This window comes from Engraulis encrasicolus, chromosome 3 (genome assembly GCF_034702125.1).
Source record: "Engraulis encrasicolus isolate BLACKSEA-1 chromosome 3, IST_EnEncr_1.0, whole genome shotgun sequence".
Taxonomy (NCBI): Eukaryota; Metazoa; Chordata; class Actinopteri; order Clupeiformes; family Engraulidae; genus Engraulis; species Engraulis encrasicolus.
Window position 1 is genome coordinate 36,141,675 of NC_085859.1, and position 19,368 is coordinate 36,161,042.

General features: G+C 47.9%; 4 protein-coding genes across 6 annotated transcripts in view; all 4 read left to right on the forward strand.

Moving 5' to 3' along the window:
- Positions 1 to 441, forward strand: part of LOC134445373 (ubiquitin carboxyl-terminal hydrolase 26-like) — a 7,694-nt gene extending 7,253 nt beyond the window's left edge. The window contains exon 16 of the mRNA XM_063194455.1: positions 332 to 441. Within this exon, the coding sequence (XP_063050525.1) occupies positions 332 to 431 (100 nt within the window). The 3' untranslated portion in view covers positions 432 to 441. The remainder of the gene's footprint in view (positions 1 to 331) is intronic.
- A 703-nt stretch (positions 442 to 1,144) lies between these two features.
- Positions 1,145 to 7,194, forward strand: LOC134445374 (location of vulva defective 1-like). Of its 3 annotated transcripts, XM_063194458.1 has the most exons (5): positions 1,145 to 1,252; positions 1,573 to 1,633; positions 2,555 to 2,694; positions 3,916 to 4,940; positions 6,355 to 7,194. In XM_063194458.1, exons 4-5 carry the CDS (start codon positions 4,010 to 4,012, stop codon positions 6,372 to 6,374), a joined length of 951 nt encoding a protein of 316 aa, XP_063050528.1. In that variant the 5' UTR covers positions 1,145 to 1,252; positions 1,573 to 1,633; positions 2,555 to 2,694; positions 3,916 to 4,009; the 3' UTR covers positions 6,375 to 7,194. The 3 variants fall into 3 exon arrangements, 2 of the variants coding, with proteins under 2 accessions (XP_063050528.1, XP_063050526.1); XM_063194456.1 differs by lacking the exon at positions 6,355 to 7,194 and having other exon boundaries at positions 3,916 to 5,249; XR_010034239.1 differs by lacking the exons at positions 1,145 to 1,252; positions 3,916 to 4,940; positions 6,355 to 7,194 and adding an exon at positions 3,174 to 3,234 and having other exon boundaries at positions 1,495 to 1,633.
- Positions 7,195 to 9,236: 2,042 nt separating this feature from the next.
- Positions 9,237 to 11,646, forward strand: LOC134444583 (GTPase IMAP family member 4-like). The gene is made up of 5 exons (XM_063193848.1): positions 9,237 to 9,276; positions 9,664 to 9,818; positions 10,417 to 10,742; positions 11,217 to 11,434; positions 11,642 to 11,646. Exons 1-5 carry the CDS (start codon positions 9,237 to 9,239, stop codon positions 11,644 to 11,646), a joined length of 744 nt encoding a protein of 247 aa, XP_063049918.1.
- Positions 11,647 to 12,149: 503 nt separating this feature from the next.
- Positions 12,150 to 18,594, forward strand: LOC134445375 (GTPase IMAP family member 8-like). Its single transcript, XM_063194459.1, has 7 exons — positions 12,150 to 12,220; positions 12,882 to 13,190; positions 13,618 to 14,328; positions 14,504 to 15,208; positions 15,944 to 16,696; positions 16,864 to 16,993; positions 18,048 to 18,594. Exons 1-7 carry the CDS (start codon positions 12,160 to 12,162, stop codon positions 18,163 to 18,165), a joined length of 2,787 nt encoding a protein of 928 aa, XP_063050529.1. The 5' UTR covers positions 12,150 to 12,159; the 3' UTR covers positions 18,166 to 18,594.
- The last annotated feature ends 774 nt before the right edge of the window (positions 18,595 to 19,368 follow it).

The window sequence follows — 19,368 nt, forward strand, 5'->3', positions numbered from 1 at the left end:
TCATTGAAAGGGTAACATTTGTGTATGGGCAGCATGGATTCTGGAAATAAGCTATACAAATATTACACAGTGCACCTTTAAAGTATAGACTTCATTACACTACACTAAAAGGCAGGGGCGCTGCCAGAAATGTTGGGCCCCATGAAAGATTCGAATTTTGGGGCCCCTTAAGGGCCCCTCTCAGTGCTTGGGCCCCCTTAAGGGCTCCTATCAGTGCTTGGGCCCTTAGAATCTGTACCCCCCCCCCCCCCATCTCCTCCACCTTGTAATGTGATATGAACACAACCCCCCCCCTCCCCCCCCCCTCCCCCTCCTCCCCCATCTCCTCCAGGGTGCTGATCCTGCAGCTCGTCCGCTTCTGCCCCTTCACCCTCAACAAGACCGAGGACGCACTCCTCCTGGACACAGAGCTCCAGGTCATGCCGAGGTGATGACACACACGTGCACGCACGCACGCACGCACACACACACACAACTCTGTCTCTCTCACCCCCCCCCACCCCCTCTCTCTCTCTCACACACACACACATCATCATCATCATCATCATCATCATCAGTCCCAGGCTCCCAAACTGGGAGTGGAAGTGTCCTGACTGATGTGTGTTTGCAGGGCGGAGGGCACGGCTGTGTCAGCGCCAGCTCAGACAGGATCAGGCCACTGCTCTGCTGCCCACTCTCCAGGCAAGTGGTACACACACACACACACACACACACACGCAGACGCACATGCGCTTGCATGCGTGCACACAAGCACACAAAGTGATACTGACACAACACATGTGAACCCACATGCGGAGATTCTGTTGCATCACACACACACACACACATACATACACACACACACACACACACACGTTTGAAGACCATTGTCACAACCACGGCAAATCAAGAAGGTGACAGGAGGAAGACATAGCCAATCATCTAGTGTAATGAAGGGTAACTTGAGTCTGATCGTAGAGGAAACATGTTGTAGCATCTCCGTGTGACATGTTAACATTCTTTCCGTTGCTCCTATTCTCCAATACTGTTTTCAGGCCGACCAGAACGGTGCGGCCGAGCTAAGTCTCTTCACAGCAGCTAATAGGCCAGAAATTACCTGTAACTGTAACAATGCAAAATTTGCTATGACATTAGTGGTGTCCAAACATTTGCAGCAAGTGCTGATGCAATGCAATGAATTCATCAGTCCTTCCATCCTTCTGTTTACTTAGAGTTCAGCAGAGGTGAGACAGTGAAGGAGGCAGTGGAGATGGTGAGGCAGACACAGACAGACAGGACGTAGTAGGCTAAGATCTCAGTTAGATATAATAATAAGAGCTATTCACATGTGTTAGGATGAAGGAATCTGACAGCCAGTGGTATTGAACAGTGTGTGTGTGTGTGTGTGTGTGTGTGTGTGTGTGTGTGTGTGTGTGTGTGTGTGTGTGTGTGTGTGTGTGTGTGTGTGTGTGTGTGTGTGTGTGTGTGTGTGTGTTTCTGTGTGTGTGTTTCTGTGTGTGCATAGATGTTGTACAGTATTGTACTAAATGTACATATAAAGTGTAAAAATGACACTTGTGATTCTTCTGTCAGCACGGAGGGAAATACAGACTGTCGGCCATTGTCTCCCACCTGGGGGATACCAAAGAGAGCGGTAAGACACACACACACACACACACACACACACACACACACACACACACACACACACACACACACACACACACACACACACACACACACACACACACACACACACACACACACACACACACACACACTTGTGTATGTAAAATTGCATTTATTTTTAAATGCATTCCAAGTTTTATAGAGGCAATTATTCAATTCAAGTTCATGAATTATATACGGTTTGTAGTCAACTTGGCAGAGCTAATGGAGAAAAGTTCTTAGGTTCCACTTTGTTGGCTTAAAACCATATAGTATATGCCTTGCCAAATGTACCATTCACATACGTAAGTATACACAGATTTAAAACTAGGTGTATGAGAATGAAAATCCCAGAAACATATAGAGTCTCATCCCCCACTGGTATATCTGGAAGGTGCGGTTAAGTCAGAGAGAATACAGGAAGAGTGTAGAATAGAATCTTACTTTAGGGCTTGAAAGTCTCACCCCTTAGTTCCGCATTTCACAGGACCTTAGCTGACCATCTAACAGCATGGTAGCGAGTAAATATCTTCTGATTCCAATCATTATATTCGCTGGGCTACACATATGCTGTTCAAGGAGCTAAATATAGACTATTCATGCAGACGTATCAATATTTTGTTCCGAGGCCGTCTGCATGAAAACTGTGAAGAAACACGCCCTTTTAAATTGTTTGGTGTTACGTACACAAAATTATACAGTACGAGAAACAACATATGAGAAGCTTGTGGCATAATTCAAAGCGGATCGAAATATCATTTTAATACCGCCATTGGATTACATGCTAAAAATTGTCGCTAAAAACGCTGAGGTCCCATGAAATCGGAGGATGTGACTTCATTTTCAAGCCCTATCTCTGGTTGAGCGACAGGTGTATCACTATAATAACTTTGCATTCTTCCTGCAGGCCACTATGTGGCTGACTGCAGGGAGGCGGGGGGCCAGACCTGGGTCCACTACAATGATGAGGAGGTGACCCCAGTCACTGAGGAGGCTGTCTTGGAGGGCAGGGCCAAGACAGCCTACATGCTCTTCTATGAACGCAAGGTTGGTGCAAACACACACACACACACACACACACACACACACACACACACACACACACACACACACACACACACACACACACACACACTTCATCAATCAATCAACCAATCAATCAATCAATCAATCAATCAATCAATCAATCAATCAATCAATCAATCAATCAATCAATCAATCAATCCATTAACCAAAGTCATCCAGCAGACAGGGGCCAACCTCTAGCTGGAGAGGAGGACACTGCATAGTACATGTACTGTTTCCCTGAGCTAGTAGCTGATACCTGCCTAAATATCATTGTACACCTGGTAACAACGGTACTACATACCTTTCTGAGGGTGACTACACGAAGTGGCGTACTTACTACCATCACAAATACTGTTTGCTTCTGTGTGTGTGTGTGTGTGTGTGTGTGTGTGTGTGTGTGTGTGTGCATGGTTCTCTGTTTAGTGCGATCGTGTTCTAATTGTGTCCTTCCTTCTTAGTGACTGGGGTCCTGACACCTCAAGGTCTGGCCCCCCAACATGATCACCTCCATCACCGTGGCCACCACCACCATGGCCATCATGTTAACCTCCACCATCACCTCCATCACCGTGGCCACCACCACCATGGCCACCACGTTAACCTCCACCATCACCGTGGCCACCATGTTAACCACCATCACCACCACCATGGCCACCACGTTAACCTCCACCATCACCACCATCACCGTGGCCACCACCACCATGGCCATCATGTTAACCTCCACCATCACCGTGGCCACCACCACCACCATCACCATGGCCATCACCACCTCCACCATCACCGTGGCCACCACCACCACCATCACCGTGGCCACCACCACCACTGTGGCCACCACCACCACCATCACCGTGGCCACCACGTTAACCTCCACCATCACCGTGGCCACCACCACCATGGCCATCACCACCTCCACCATCACCGTGGCCACCACCACCACCATCACCGTGGCCACCACCACCATGGCCACCATGTTAACCTCCACCATCACCGTGGCCACCACCACCATGGCCATCACCACCTCCACCATCACCGTGGCCACCACCACCACCATCACCGTGGCCACCACCACCATGGCCACCATGGTAACCTCCACCATCACCGTGGCCACCATGTTAACCTCCACCATCACCGTGGCCACCACCACCTGCACCATCACTGTGGCCACTGCGACCGTATTCTAATTGTGTCCTTCCTTCCTAGTGACTGGGGTCCTGACACCTCAAGGTCTGGCCCCCCAACATGATCACCAGCACCACCATCACCTCCATCACCGCCAGCCACGGCCACCACCACCATGGCCACCATGTTAACCACCATCACCACCACCACGGCCACCACCACCATGGCCACCACGTTAACCTCCACCATCACCACCATCACCGTGGCCACCACCACCATGGCCATCATGTTAACCTCCACCACCACCGTGGCCACCACCACCACCATCACCATGGCCATCACCACCACCACCATCACCATGGCCATCACCACCACCACCATCACCGTGGCCACCACCACCACCATCACCGTGGCCACCACCACCACTGTGGCCACCACCACCACCACCATCACCGTGGCCACCACGTTAACCTCCACCATCACCGTGGCCATCACCACCATGGCCACCACCACCATGGCCACCACCACCAACATCACCGTGGCCACCACCACCACCATGGCCACCACCACCTCCACCATCACCGTGGCCACCACCACCATGGCCACCATGGTAACCTCCACCATCACTGTGGCCACCATGTTAACCTCCACCATCACCGTGGCCATCACCACCATGGCCACCACCACCATGGCCACCACCACCACCATCACCGTGGCCACCACCACCATCACCGTGGCCACCACCACCACCATCACCAGGGCCATCATGTTCACCTCCACCATCAAAATGGCCACCATGTTAACCTGCACCAGCACCATGGCCACCACCATCACCGTGGCCACCACCACCACCTCCACCATCACCGTGGCCACCACGTTAACCTCCACCATCACCGTGGCCACCACGTTAACCTCCACCATCACCGTGGCCACCACCACCATGGCCACCATGTTAACCTCCACCAGCACCATGGCCACCACGTTAACCTCCACCACCACCTCCACCATCACCGTGGCCACCACCACCATGGCCATCATGTTCACCTCAATCACCTCCATCGTGGTCACCACCACCCCCACCGTGGCCACTACTGTGACTGCATGCATGCCAACAACCAGGGCCGCTGACAGGTTTGGCTGGGCCCGGGACAAAATTTTCTCAATGGGCCCCCCCTCCCAACACCAAAAAAGCCCCCCACCCCCTCATCCCTGACGGTCCCTACACAAAATAGTCAAACGCCCAACCACAACCATGTAATTCCCTTGTGCAGCTCCAAAACACACCACGTCGGGATGACAGGCCCATTTATAACGGATAAACAAAACCGTATTTAACCTACAACCTTACGGATATGGACTGAGTGGAGTTATGGTTTTCAAAATGCTATCACAATAAAATCCACGCTATTGTATTACTTAAGATCATGAATAGCACATTTTTCATCACATCGACCATTTTCACTTGACCAAGGGGAATCATGTCAAGGACGCGTGTATGTCCGCTGAACTTCCAGAGAGGGGAACAAGGCGGAGCACATTCATCTTGCGAGTGTCAAGTTCACCGCAATCAGAACCGAAAGTTACAGGTTACCCCAAAACGACACCGTTATAACCCATTCGTTAGGCCTACATTCAATTCTAGGCTATCTAAATGTCAATTTCACACGTTGACATGCCACTGGCTTATTTTAAACCAAATAAGTTTAAACCAGAGTCGAGTTACACTGGCTGTAATTCAGCTGACCGGGGATGATTCTCATATCAATTCAGCCTGATTGGCGTGCGCGTGCCGGCCTGAAACTTTTGATTTGGACACATAATTGCAGAGCAATGCGCATATTCATAGATTCAATTACATAGGCGCATGAAACACATTGTTATTAAGCCGTTGTGGTAATCAAATTATTCGATACCCCCCTGTCTCTCTGATACTGAATCCCGTGTGACTTGCTCACGGCCTCCTGTGCCAATGTTAGGCTACTTGACGACGGGGCTGGAAAAAGTTTGCCGTGTCTTACCAGGATCTGCTGCACAGCTGCTTTTACTGGTGCCTGCTACATCATTCCAGTCTTTCCTGAAATATTTAGCCAGAGAACCCCTCAGCCTTTTGGCTTCTTCCTCTCTTTTTCGTTTTTCCTTCTTTTTCTGCGCTCCTGACTTGTGCATGTTTTCTAACTGGCTCGCGCACACTGACCACTTATCGAATGCAGTCGTCTTTTTTTTCTAGAAAGACCAATCCATTTTGGAATAGGGGTGATAGGGGGTTATTGGCCGTTTTTTCAAGGGCAATGAAGACAAACATCTATTAGTAATTGTTTGAATGCAAATGAAGCACTTTTCTACCCTAAAAAACAACACATTTTGAAGTGAACGTATCATAATTGAGCCCAACGTCATGGGGGCCCAGTTATGGACAGGACACCCAGTCCATGTTCCCAGCCCAGTTATGGGCCCCCCTCTATTCCAGAATTCCCAGGGCCCGGGACAAAAAGCCCTTTAGTCCCCCCCTGTCGGCGGGGCTGCCAACAACACATACATGAACACTATGTACATGAACTTACTCAAAAGTCATGCATTGACTACAGGCACAGAAAGACCCAGTAGTTGCATCCCAACTCTCACACACATCTGGGAACCCTCTTTCGAAAACGAGAGGCCCAATCTTCAGGAGTTGTTGCTTAATAAAGAATTTGAATTTGAATCTCTTATTGGACCCCAGGGTGGAGTCGTTGCCAAGGAGGCTCACCCTGCCTTTGTGTCATCATATCTATGCAACGCTCTTCACTGTGCCAAGTCGGGGGTCTTTCAGCCAACATGTACCAGCCATTGGTGCATTTGTGGCCACAGATGCCAAGGGGCTAGGACAAACAGGACCCTCCCAACTTCCCCCATTTGTCATAATGTACAAGGCAAGGCTCAGGGTACTGTGTGCATGCCAGGTAAAAGGGTGCTAATGACCAGTTGATACTGTGTGACCCCTTGGTGGGACCAGAATAAATGGAAGCCTTTAACCCCCACCCCTTTCCCCAACATACCAGGCTGCATAATGTATAGTAACTGTTAGTTAGAACTTTATTGTCCGTATGAGGCAATTGTATTTGCAGCACAATTGCTGTTACCAGATCAGGGCTGGACTGGCCATCTGGCATAGCGAGCATTTCCCAATGGGCCCCGCACCATCGTGGGCCCCAAAGAAATGTAAACAGAAAAACAAAAAAGGGTTCTGCACCGCTAATTATGAGGGGTCCCTTTAAGCAAAAAGAGCCCGGGCCCTATTTCTCCAACAGTCCAGCCCTGCCATATATTAAGCATAACAAAAAGCAAACAACATGAGGAACACACCAACCAAGTGAGCTGAAATTGTGTATTGCACAGAAAAATAACTATTTTTAAAATAAAATCATGGCATGAGTCAGAGAAATGAATTGTTACGTCTCCTCATTTGTCTTATCTTTAGTCTTATCTAACGTTAAAAGCATTTTATTGGCCCTGTCCCAAGTTTTTTGGGATTTGTTGTAAGGGTTACATTTTAAATGAGCACATATTTAACTCAAAACAATAATTCTGCTTGGCTTTAACAACTGGTACGTTGTTTATTTAACAGATTGAATGTTTTGAAAATGAATGAATGCATTTAAATTTTATTCACAAAATACCAAGTGTCCCAACTTTTTTGGAACCCACACACACACAAGCTCTCCTCCAAAGCATTGAATGCCCTCTCACACCGCACACAGACAGCAAAGCTCATGCTGCTTCACATTGGGGCAGTCATTCGTAAGCGGTTAGGGCAGGGGTCAGGAACCTTTTTGGTGAAGAGAGAGCCATAAACGCCAAATTTTTAAAAAATAATTTTCATGAGAGCCATAGGCCTACCATTATAAAAACACTGAATATTATCAAAAGAATGTATTTCAATTAAGCCCAATGATTTTAGACTGTACTGTTAAGTTATTGCTTTTATTGATAACAGGTAGGCCTAAGTAGGCCTATAGGGTTGCCAACTGCCAACTTCATTATGGCGAGGGTCTGAGAGAATTTTGTATTTCTTAAATGTAATTTCCTGCATTTTAACACTTTTTAACCTCCCTTGTCTCGTGTCAACTCAATATGGAACCAGTACTTTTATTTATAAATACAGGACAATATTTCAAGGGATGGTTGGCAACCCTAGATAAGTAAGAGCCATATACAGTTCCCGAAAGAGCCACATGTGGCTCTAGAGCCATAGGTTCCTGACCCCTGGGTTAGGGCATCAGACTTGTAGCCCAAAGGTTGCCGGTTTGACTCCCGACCCGCCAGGTAGGTGGAAGGAGTAATTAACCAGTAATTAAACAAATTCTCCATTACTGAGCATGGTACCGTCCTGCCGCACTGCTCCCTTGAGGCGCCATTGAGGGCTGCCCCCTTGCACGGGAGGCATAAATGCACTTTTGCTGTGTGCTGTGGAGTACTGTGTCTCAATTACACTGGGTGTTGGAGTTTCCCGGTTGACTTTCACTTTCACTTCACATTGCATTGTACATACACATAGGCTACACTGTCACCCCACTCATAGCCCTCTTCCTCCCTGCCTGGGTTATCCAACACACCCAGTCCATGTTCTCTGATTAGAATCTCTAACATAACCTTGATTTAAGTTGAGTTCCTTATTTGATAAACATTTTTAGTTTTGTGATACTCTTATCACAGCTTACTCTTATCATTAACAGACTTGTAGATAATCAGATATATCATCATATCATGACCATATTTATTAATCAAGGTAAGACCGACGTGTTTATTATAAACATGTTTTCCACAATCCTGTGTATTTTGTGGGCTTTTATCCCTTTCAGTTCCCTTTCCTGCAGGCTGACACTAGTAGTTTTGCCACATGCTCCCTGTGTTGCCCATGGAAACAAGTATTTTCAGCTGCAAAATGCGGGACAGAAGCAGCCCCTCCCATAATCGCCTTTTATGGTGTGGCATACCCGTGAAAACCCTGCCCTGACCACACCTGATGGGGGTGGCTCCTCCCACTCCCGTTCTCATGGTGACCCAGCACAGCCTGTTCCCTCAGGATATCTCTCAGGCAATCTCTCACATGGCAAACACTTCCTGTTTCACGTCTTAGTACTGTAGAGGGGTGCTGATCGAAAGACACCAGTCAAGAGAAATAATTAGAAAATTTTACATCAAGATTAAGACTCACTCTCCATATCTGTGGATCAGGTGAGTGCAATTAAAGGCTTTATTTTGATACCGCAAGAGAGCTGTCTTTGTGTTTGTTTGTCCTTTCACTGCGTGTGTCTGTGTACTGATAACAGTAAGCGAGAGTGGTGTGTTAATGCCTTTATGATCTTGACAGCAGTGTGGGATCTTCAGTTTGCATCCTGGAAACTGACTGACAAAGTGGCTACATGGCGAGCAGGACACCTCTTAGTGAGACAACTCACCCTGGTAAATGATGCATTCTATGGCAGCTATGCCAGAGGCAAAGTACATTTTAAACTTGTCCAACATGCAGAGGTGTCAAAAAATAAAAGTGCAAGTGTAAACTCATGGTGTTAGTACAACACTAGCACATGATATTACATAGCTGTTACACCATTTACTCCATTGTACCTAATGAGATAGACAGACTGTCATGTTACTGGGAAACACTAAAAACATAGCAAGGAAGGACCCACCACAACCTTTATCCAACCAGTGCAGAGTCTTCTACTTTTACTTTGAACCCCTCTGCAGATGTCATGGTTTGACTATTGCCATTGTCTATTTTCAACACAAATGCAAACATTATCAAGTAACTTCAACTTCAAACAGCTTCATTTTTTGTTTTTGCAGTCAGCAGCAAGTCTGACCTGCGGCTCCTTCTGCTGGGTCCCAGAAATGTGGGCAAGAGTACCCTTGGCAACCGTATCCTGGGAGGCGCTGAGTTCGACACCTCGGTCACCACGGCCGTGTGTGAGAAGAGGGACGGGATGGTAGCAGGCAGACAGGTCTGTACGATCCGAAAAACAATGGAGAAGATGTTTTTAAGAAAGACTTGTTTTCCTTTATCTTTCACAGGACAGTGGAGGAGAGACAGGAAATGAGGGGGAGAGAGAGACGGGGAAGGATTGGCAAATGACCCAGGCCAGAATCGAACCTGGGTCGCCGGCGTGGTAACCCAGTGCCCTACCGTTAGGCCATGGCAGGGCTGGATGAGTTGTTTTAACGTTACTAGTACTAGAGGTACAGTACAGTACATGGTGCACGACTGCTCAAGATCACTTAAATTGCACCCCTAAACAATAGGTAATGATGGACACTCCTTATACGGATCTAGGCCCTATGTGTGCACGTACAGTACATGTAACCCTAAACTGCAATAGGCCTACACTGTAGTGTAGACTATGTAAACTCCAACACACTGCAGTGTGTACTAGTTAAACTGCAATACATTGAGTGTAAACACTCCAATACAGTGCTGTATGTACTATATACAGTATACAGTAATCCCCCGTGCAGCGTGTACTAGATGCACCCTAACCAGAGATTCTCGGAGTATTATGTCTATCTTATCCAGTCTCTCTGCCCTAACCCTCTGCACTGCAGGTCACGGTGGTGGACACCCCCGGCTGGCTGGTGCCGCTGACCCCTGACGTCTCCCCGGAGCTGTTGAAGCGGGAGGTGGTGTACAGCGCCTGCCTGTGTCCGCCCGGCCCCCACTGTGCTCTCCTGGTGCTGTGGACCGACATGCTGTTCAGCGTGGAGGTCGTGGGCTCCATCCTGCAACACCTGGACCTGCTCAGCGAAAGCCTGTTCGAGCACCTCCTGGTGGTGTTCAGCAGGGGGGAGCAGCTGGGGGGCAGGAGCATCGAGGAGCATGTGGAGGAGTCAGGGGAGGTGCTGCAGTTCCTCCTGGAGGAGTGCAGTCACAGGTGCCACTGCTTTAGATCGTTTTAAATTGCAACATTGCATTGAATTGCATTGTATTACATGCCCCTAGCACTTAGTAGATGCTTCAATCCAAAGCCACTTACAAGACACCAATACCCAGTGGTGAAAGTAGACGGGTGCGCACAGGTGCGTAGTACCGGTATAAAATGTATAGCTGGTGCGCAGTACCGGTAAGAGAATGGGTTGAATGCTGCCCAAAAACACACATTTGAAAAAAGTAAGGTGTGTTATTTACGTAAGTAGAAAACACTTACAACCACACTATGCCATTTGAGACAAGTGACACCCGAAATAGTCATTCAGACAGATATAGATCTGTAGTACACATGTTTATGTTGTTTGTTTATTGTTTGTTTGCGGGTGGGGGTAGCACCAGTAAGACACGAAAACTACTTTCACCCCTACCAATACCCCGATATCCCTCCCTAATCAGTAGGCCATGGCTCCCCTCCCAGGTACCATGTGGTGAGCAGTGCGGACAGCCAGGGTGCGGAGATCCCTGAACTGCTGCGGAAGATAGACGCAATGGTGAGGGGACACGGGGGCCAACATTATGAGATGGACCCAGAGATACAGCACGCGGTTGCAGAGAGGAGGAAAGGAGAAGAGGAGAACGCTAAAGCAAGAGCAATGACGGTGCAGAAACAGAGAGAGACGCTGAGATCACAGATTGGTAAATTGCTGAATATTCTGTCAAAACAAAATGGATATACATGCAATGCATTAGCATATTATTGGACAAGTCTGAGATATTTAATATCACTGGACTCACTACAACTATTGCAAAATGTATTACCGTATGTTCACGCTCTCACAGGACTGAGACAGTTTGCCAGTCAACAGTGGTGAAACTGAACTTGTGCTGTACTCCATTGCACAGGGTAAAGGTAGCATAGTAAACAGACATGCAGCTCTTCTTTCCCTTTCTTATTACTGCTAACCATAAAGTGGCAGCATAATGCAAATACAAAGAATACTTGAATGTTGCTGGGTTACTCGTCCCATTGGCTGGATGGCTTCAGCTTTTATTGACGAATATGATTTTGTGCTACAGGTGATTTCCCCTACCTGACGGACCTCAGAGTCGTCATTCTGGGATACAGCAAGTCGGGGAAGAGTTCCACAGGAAACACCGTCCTCGGCAAACAGGAGTTCGACACTGCGTCGAGGACCTCCCTGTGCGTGAAGAGGCAGGGCAGCGTGTCTGGGCGGCTGGTCACAGTGGTGGACACGCCGGGCTGGTTTGCCCTCGACTCCACGGACACCTCCCCGGAGCTGACCAGGAGGGAGGTGGTGTCCAGCGTTGCCCTGTGTGCTCCTGGACCCCACGCCGTGCTCCTCCTGCTCCGCCTGGACACCTCCTTCTCTGAGGAGATCAGAGGAGCAGCACAGCAGCACATGGAGCTCTTTGAGGGGGAGGTGTGGAGGCACACGGTGCTAGTGTTCACCTCCACCACCGGTAATCTCATCTCACCTCACTGTTTTACATTCATACAGCACTTTGGAATGTAAATAGTTTCAATAGTCCAAATACTGTAGTAGTAGTAGTAGCAATAATAATAATGAAGATGATGATAATGGCTTGGTGCTTCCTTATGCATACAACATGATATTGGCACTTATTTTAGGTAGAGTAGGTGGTGGGTGGAAGTAGGGGGATTTTATTTTTATGTATATCAGTTTGTGAATGCATTCTGACTGTTAGGCCCAATCTCAATTCACCCCTTGGCCCTACCCCCTACCCCTCCCCCTCTGTTTTGCGCGTTCATGTGTAGGGGTAGGGGTCTCCCGATGGTAGGGGTAAGGGGGAGGGCTTTGTAGCCCTCAAAAAGGAGGGGTTCGGACAGGCAGACTCTGTTTGGAGGGGTAAGGGGTAGGGGTAGGGGTAGAAAAATACAAATGGGAAAGGCCCTTAGTGTTATTCCAACAAGCTTTGCGTATTGGTGCTATGGTCAGAGTGCATGCTTGGTCCCATATGGACACGATTTGGAAGTCAGTCTTCCGCTTGACTACATTCACACAACACTAATTTATGTCACAACACAACATGCTCATACTTGAAGATTGTCCGATTATCCCTCTGCTCTGCCTGAAGTTGATATTTTCTCCCTCCGTCATAGGCCTGGGGAACTCCATTATCGAGCAGCATATCGAGAGCTCAGGAGAGGCCGTCCGCTGGCTGGTGGAGAGGTGCGGGAACAGGTACCACCACCTCAAAATCAGGAACCCTGGTGACAGCAGCAGTCAGGTGTCGCAGCTGCTGGAGAAAGTGGAGGAGATGGTGGTGGGGAATGGGGGCCGCCATTTTGTAATGGCTCCACAGAGAGTGTGGGAAATCGAGGAGAGGAGGAGGAGGGAGGAGAATGGTGCTAGAGAAATGCTGAAGAAGGTGCAGACACAGAGAGACACACTCAGAGAGAAACTCGGAGGTGAGGTCAGAAAAGCGTATTATTCCGCCAATTTATCAAATCATAAGAATTATTTACCTGAGTGCGCACTAAGCCCCCACATTTAGGTTTACATTGCCCATGGGGACCGCGGTTCGAGTCCGGCCAGGGTCATTTCCCGGCCCTGTCCCATCTCTCTCTCCCAATCATTTCCTGTCTACTCTCACAATGTCCTGTAATAATAAAGGCCAACACCCCCCCCCATTACCAATTCATATATCATAGCACATTTTGAGCAGCAGGTTGTTATTAGCATTCATTATTTGTTTCACACGGTGCCAAACAAACACCAAGTCAATATACGGGCAGACACGAGCACAATAACACGTACTGTATATCTTGCGTTGGCCAGGATACCAGGTTGCTATCTATGACTGCTCTTATTAATACCAATGTTTGTGTCTCACAGGTGACCCGTGTCCCCAGTCAGAGCTGAGGATAGTGCTGCTGGGGGCTAAGAATGCTGGGAAGAGTTCCTCAGCCAACACCATCCTCGGCCGGCTCGAGTTCGACACCGCCAGAGGCACCACCCAGTGTGCCACAAGTCGAGTAGTCGTCGCGGGTCTGCAGGTGGCGGTGGTCGACACCCCTGGCTGGTGGTCCAACTTCACCCTCGTTGAGTCTCCCGCCATGACGAAACGAGAGATCGCACTGAGCGTATCCCAGTGTCCTCCAGGACCCCATGCCTTCCTGCTGGTGGTCCGCATGGACAAGGCCTTCGCCGAGGCAGCGGCAGGGGTGGCGAGGGAGCACATGGAGATCCTGGGGGAGCACGTGTGGCGGCACACGGCCGTGCTGTTCACCCGCGGAGACTGCCTGCAACACAGCAGCCTGGAGCAGCACATCGAGAGCGAAGGCGGCGCACTGAAGTGGCTCATCGAGAAGTGCGGCAACCGATATCACAGCCTGAGCAACAGCAACAGCGCAAGATCGGGGAGCCAGGTGACAGGACTGCTGGAGAAAATAGAGGAGATGGTGGCAGGGAACAGCGGCTGCTGCTATGAGATGGATGGAGAGGTAGTGATGGAGCTGCAAGAGAGAAGGAGAGTTGAGGGGGAGCGAGCACTAGAGAGGTACAAGATGGTGGAGAAGAAGAGAGCAACGGTTCGATCTCAGATGGGTGAGCTGGAATGTGATTCTTAAAATCTCATACTGTATTGTGTAATGAGCCTCCTACATGTTATGTTTTTCCAGTGTCATCTAAGTATGTCTTTTATTTATTATTTTTATTAATATACTATGTATTTATGTATTTATTATCAGTCATTTATTTATTTCCATCCACCTTTATGCAGACAAATCTTTCCGGACGGATCTGAGACTTGTGCTGCTGGGATGTAGAAGAGCTGGAAAGAGCTCATCCGCTAACGTCATCCTGGGCAGAGAAGCGTTCAGTGGAAGGACAGTCGAGTGTGTGAAGAGTCAGGGAGCCGTGAGAGGCAGGCAGGTCACCGTGGTGGACACCCCAGGCTGGTGGGCCAGTTACTCCGACACAGATTCCCCTGAGCTGGTGAGGAGACACATCATGTCCAGCGCTTCGCTCTGTCCTCCTCCGGGACCAAACTGCTTCCTGCTGGCCGTACGGATGGACAACGCCTTCACGGAGGATCACAGACAAGCCATCGCGCAGCACCTCGAGTGTTTTGGCGAAGCGGTGTGGAGGCACGTGCTGGTGCTGTTCACCTCTGCCCACTGTCTGGGAAACACACTGTACATTGAGCAGCACATCGAGAGTGAAGGAGAGGCGTTGCGCTGGCTGGTTGAGAAGTGTGGGAACAGGTACCATGCTCTGAACAACATCACCTGGAGTGATGGAACGGAGGTGGAGGAGCTGCTGAGGAAGATGGAGGAGATGGCGGTGGAAAATGACGGCTGTGTTTATGAGATGGACCACGAGAAACTGCAGGAGGTGCAAGTCAGAAGACAGGTGGAGGAGGAGAAAGGGGAGGACAGACAAGTCAGGGTTTACAAACAAACATCTGTTTTGAGATATGTCATGGGTGAGATACTCATTGCTTTTCATTTCTTTCGCTTCCAATATGTCTGAACAAAAGTTTAACATTGTGGTACAGAGTAGACGTGCATGTCAATCAGACTTGGTCTCATCCTTTTTTTAAAATCCTGGTAGTCAAACATGAAGGAGCAACTCTGAGATGTTTCAAAGATATAGGTAGCACCTCCTCACCGCAGAAATACACCAGCGGCGATCTGAGCGAGGCAAGCGACGGAAGTAATTGACTTTGTATTGAGTCACGCGACAAAAGCGATTCTGGAGACTAGAGCGATTTGCGAGACGAGCGCAACAGTTTGAAGTTGAAATCTTTTCAACTTTCTATGACGCGGTTCGGGGACAAGCCGCGACAGCCAATGACTGTATTGAGGTCAGTGACCACAGCCAATGGGAATGCTTGAATGCTTTGCCTTCTGCCTGTACGGACATACTCTAGTCTCCTCAATCGCTCGTATCGCTGGCTACTGCACTCTGTCGCTTGAGTCGCATCGCGCCTGGTCTATTCGCACGGTCAGAGTTTCTCCATTTGGTGGTCTTCTCCCAATATTTGCTTACTGCAAATAAAACTAGTGATGAGGGTGTAAGAAGAATATAGACTAGCCACCTAATCATTAATATTCTCAATGCTTCTCTGTCTATACTAACATTTTGTATGTTTCGCCAAACCGAGTCAGTCTGTGGGAAAGTCTATTCTGTGGCCAATGTCTCATGTTGTGCCCCAAAGGTGAGGTCCCTCAGCTCCCTGTGCTGTGGTTCTTGCTGTGCGGCTGCAGGGGGTCAGGAAAGAGCTCATCAGGAAACACCATCCTGGGCCGACACGTGTTTGACAATACGCTGTCCACGACCCTGAGTGCGAACAAGCAGGCAGAGGTGGCCAACAGGCTCGTCACTGTCATTGATACTCCGGGATGGCCAGACGACCCCAAGGCAGAGGACCCTGAAGCACCCACAGACACAGAGGCCTTCTTCAAAGCGGCTACGACTCCTCCAGGGCCTCACGCCTTCCTGCTAACTGTGCAGGTGGATAAGGCGTATACCGAGGCTGAGAGGCAGGCCACCCAGCGCCAGCTGGAGCCCCTGGGAGAGGGCGTGTGGAGGCACACCATGGTGCTGTTCACCTGTGGGGACAGCCTGGGCAGCATGGCCATTGAGGAGCACATCGAGAGCGCGGGAGAGAGCCTACAGTGGCTGGTCGAGAGGTGTGGCAACAGGTACCACGTCCTCGACAATGAGAAGAAAGGCGACGACGCTGTAGGACAGATCACCAAGCTGCTGGAGAAGATAGAGGAGGTAGTGGCAGGGAACAGTGGCCGCAACTTTGAACCGGAGGCAATGCACGGCTATGTAGGAGTTTCACAAGGAGATGCGCTCCAGCAAACAGGATTTACAGAGGAGAAGAGTGAAGGAACACTGGAGGAGTTCAGGAAACAGCTGGAGGACATGGAGCTGGCTCAAAGCAAGGACACCCCACCTCAGAGTATGAATAATGATCACAAACACCAAGAAAGTCATCACTGTCTGATCAAATGCTTGATAATGTCATCATGGTGTTACTCCACTAGTCTAAAACACATTATGGTTTAAGACCCATAGGGGCCTATTGCTCCTTCATGTTTGACAAATTGACACGTGTTTGTTTCACAGTGGGCAAAGAGGACAGATCAGAGATATCTTCGGAGGACAGCTCTGGACGTGGAACGCTGCAGTCTCAGTCAGAAACTTCTAGTCATAGGTCGGTTATGACATCACAGAGTTCTGGAATACACTCTTTGAGGTAAGAGGTTGTATCAGCGATTATACAATAGTTAGATCCGGTCGAATTATTTCACAAATTCTGATCGGACAAGAGGCGTTCTACACGTCACTAGGAGTGAGGGTATCCTCCAACACTCTATGAATGACTCTTCACATCTAATAATCACTCCGCGACCAAAGATACAAGTTTGAGTCCGACCGGGGTCATATCCCGATCCTCCCCTGTCTCTCTGTCCCATTCGCTTCCTGTCACCATATTCGACTGTCCTGTCAAATAAAGGCATAAAAGCCCCTAAATATATATATATATATATATTTAAAAAAAACATTGAACTGAGAAGAATAGAATGTTGTTCTCCATATACTACATGTACTGTATGTATCTCAGTGGGTTGTAGGGATTTGGGCAAAGATGGCATTGACTATAACGGGATATAACTGGCCCACACATCCAAGTTCTGTCCTGGGAACAGAACTTAAGTCTATAGAGCCCTTAACATGACATGTATGACTTCAGGAAGTGTTCCTGGTGCTCATACATAAGAAAGTTTCTGGTGCGTACAACAAACATTGCAGTCAGAGATGTTTTTTAAATTGCACATGTCATTTTACAGACTGTAAAAGGCACATGGCATAATAAAAAGGAGCAAAGTCCACTTAAACCAGGCATTTGTTGCTTCCTCTTTTTGATCAAACATGGGACTTCCTCAAACGAGCAGATTGTATTCATGTTTTCCTTCAAACTTTTGTGAAGCCTTAGGAGAAAGGTGAATGGTTAATATTCAGGTTCAGATACTCTAACATGGAGATGGAGCGTGTGTGTGTGTTAGTGTGTGTGTGTGTGTGTATGCCTTCTGTTTTAGTCTTTGCCATGTATTTTCCGTGTATTTTATTGCTATATTTTAATTCTTTTTTTTTGTAAAGCACATTGAGGTGCACATGTTGTATAAAATGTGATTTATAAATAAAACTGCTTTGCTATGCCTTGCCGTGTGTGTGTGTGTGTGTGTGTGTGTGTGTGTGTGTGTGTGTGTGTGTGTGTGTGTGTGTGTGTGTGTGTGTGTGTTTCCCAGATCAGGCACTGAGGCAGATGTGGAGTCGGTGGCGGGTGTCTGGGAAGAGCAGAGCGTCCAGAGTGAAGACGATGCAGTGGGGGAGGAAGAATGGGCTGATGGGAAAACAACAGTTTAATGTATAGCATGATATAATGTTACAATGTAAAACACTTGGAAAATTGGAAAAAACTCCAATGAAGAAAAAAGAAAAATAATGACCATTTTGCTGTTTTCTTTACTATGCAACGTTCAACCACAACGCATATTAAAGAAAATAGTGAAACGGTCAGTATGCGGGAGTTTTTTCAAATTGTCTGATGCGTGATTCCTATTAAGACTCCATTTAGTATTGTAATGTAAAAAAGAAATAAGTATTACTCTGTATGACGTTATGACAGTGACATTATGACTATGTCTATTTCCTGGCTGGCATCTTTAAGACTGCAGAGGGTGGACACTGTAATACACCAATGAAAATTAATCTTAAATCCTTGTAGTAAATGTTGCCATTTTGTAGCTTCAGTCGTTCATCTCCAAAATCTATGCTGTTGTAAAAGACAGTCGGAAGGGGAAAAGAAATTAAGCCCACACAATGGCTGTTGCAAAACAATTTACCCTATATTAAAACAAAAACATGTTTTAAAAAGTCTGCTTGGCCGGATCCATTTGTCTCTCCAGTTATTATGCATACATACTGTGATAATATTAATGTATGGTGAAATGTAACGCTGCATTTGGTTATTGCTGCTAAAGAGGGACGAATTTGGGGACATGATTGTGTTGACCAAGATTTTTGGACTTCGTTAGAGATGTAACTACTGAATCTGACGGGCGCGTCAATCATGGTGGTGTCACTGCTTTGTGACAAATGCACTCGAACTGAGGCAAAAGACTTCATTGTGTGTGTCTGAACTCAGAACTTGGTTGAAACTTGATCGGACTTGAATCGTACCTACATCGGTCGACGTTGGTCTGAGGGTTTTGAGAATCCCTAGATGTAGAAGGAAGGAATGTAGAAGGAAGACAATCCGCACACTTCAGGTATTTTTGTGCAAAGAAGCTTTACTTGACTTTCTTTCTTTGCAGAAAAATAGACCTGAAGTGTGCGGATTGTCTTCCTTCTATACAGAAATTTCTACTGAATCCTGCACCTTCTAAACAGATGAGCGGTGGCCTATCACAACTTAAGTTATTGTACTTGGATTATAAAATGTTAGTCTGAAGGCAAATTTTTGTCGGATTTCAGAAATGCAACCCTGGTTCTCACCAGGTCTGGGACACTAGCACCCAGAAAATAGACTGAGCATTTATTGCTTGAATATCAAAGACATCTCGAACA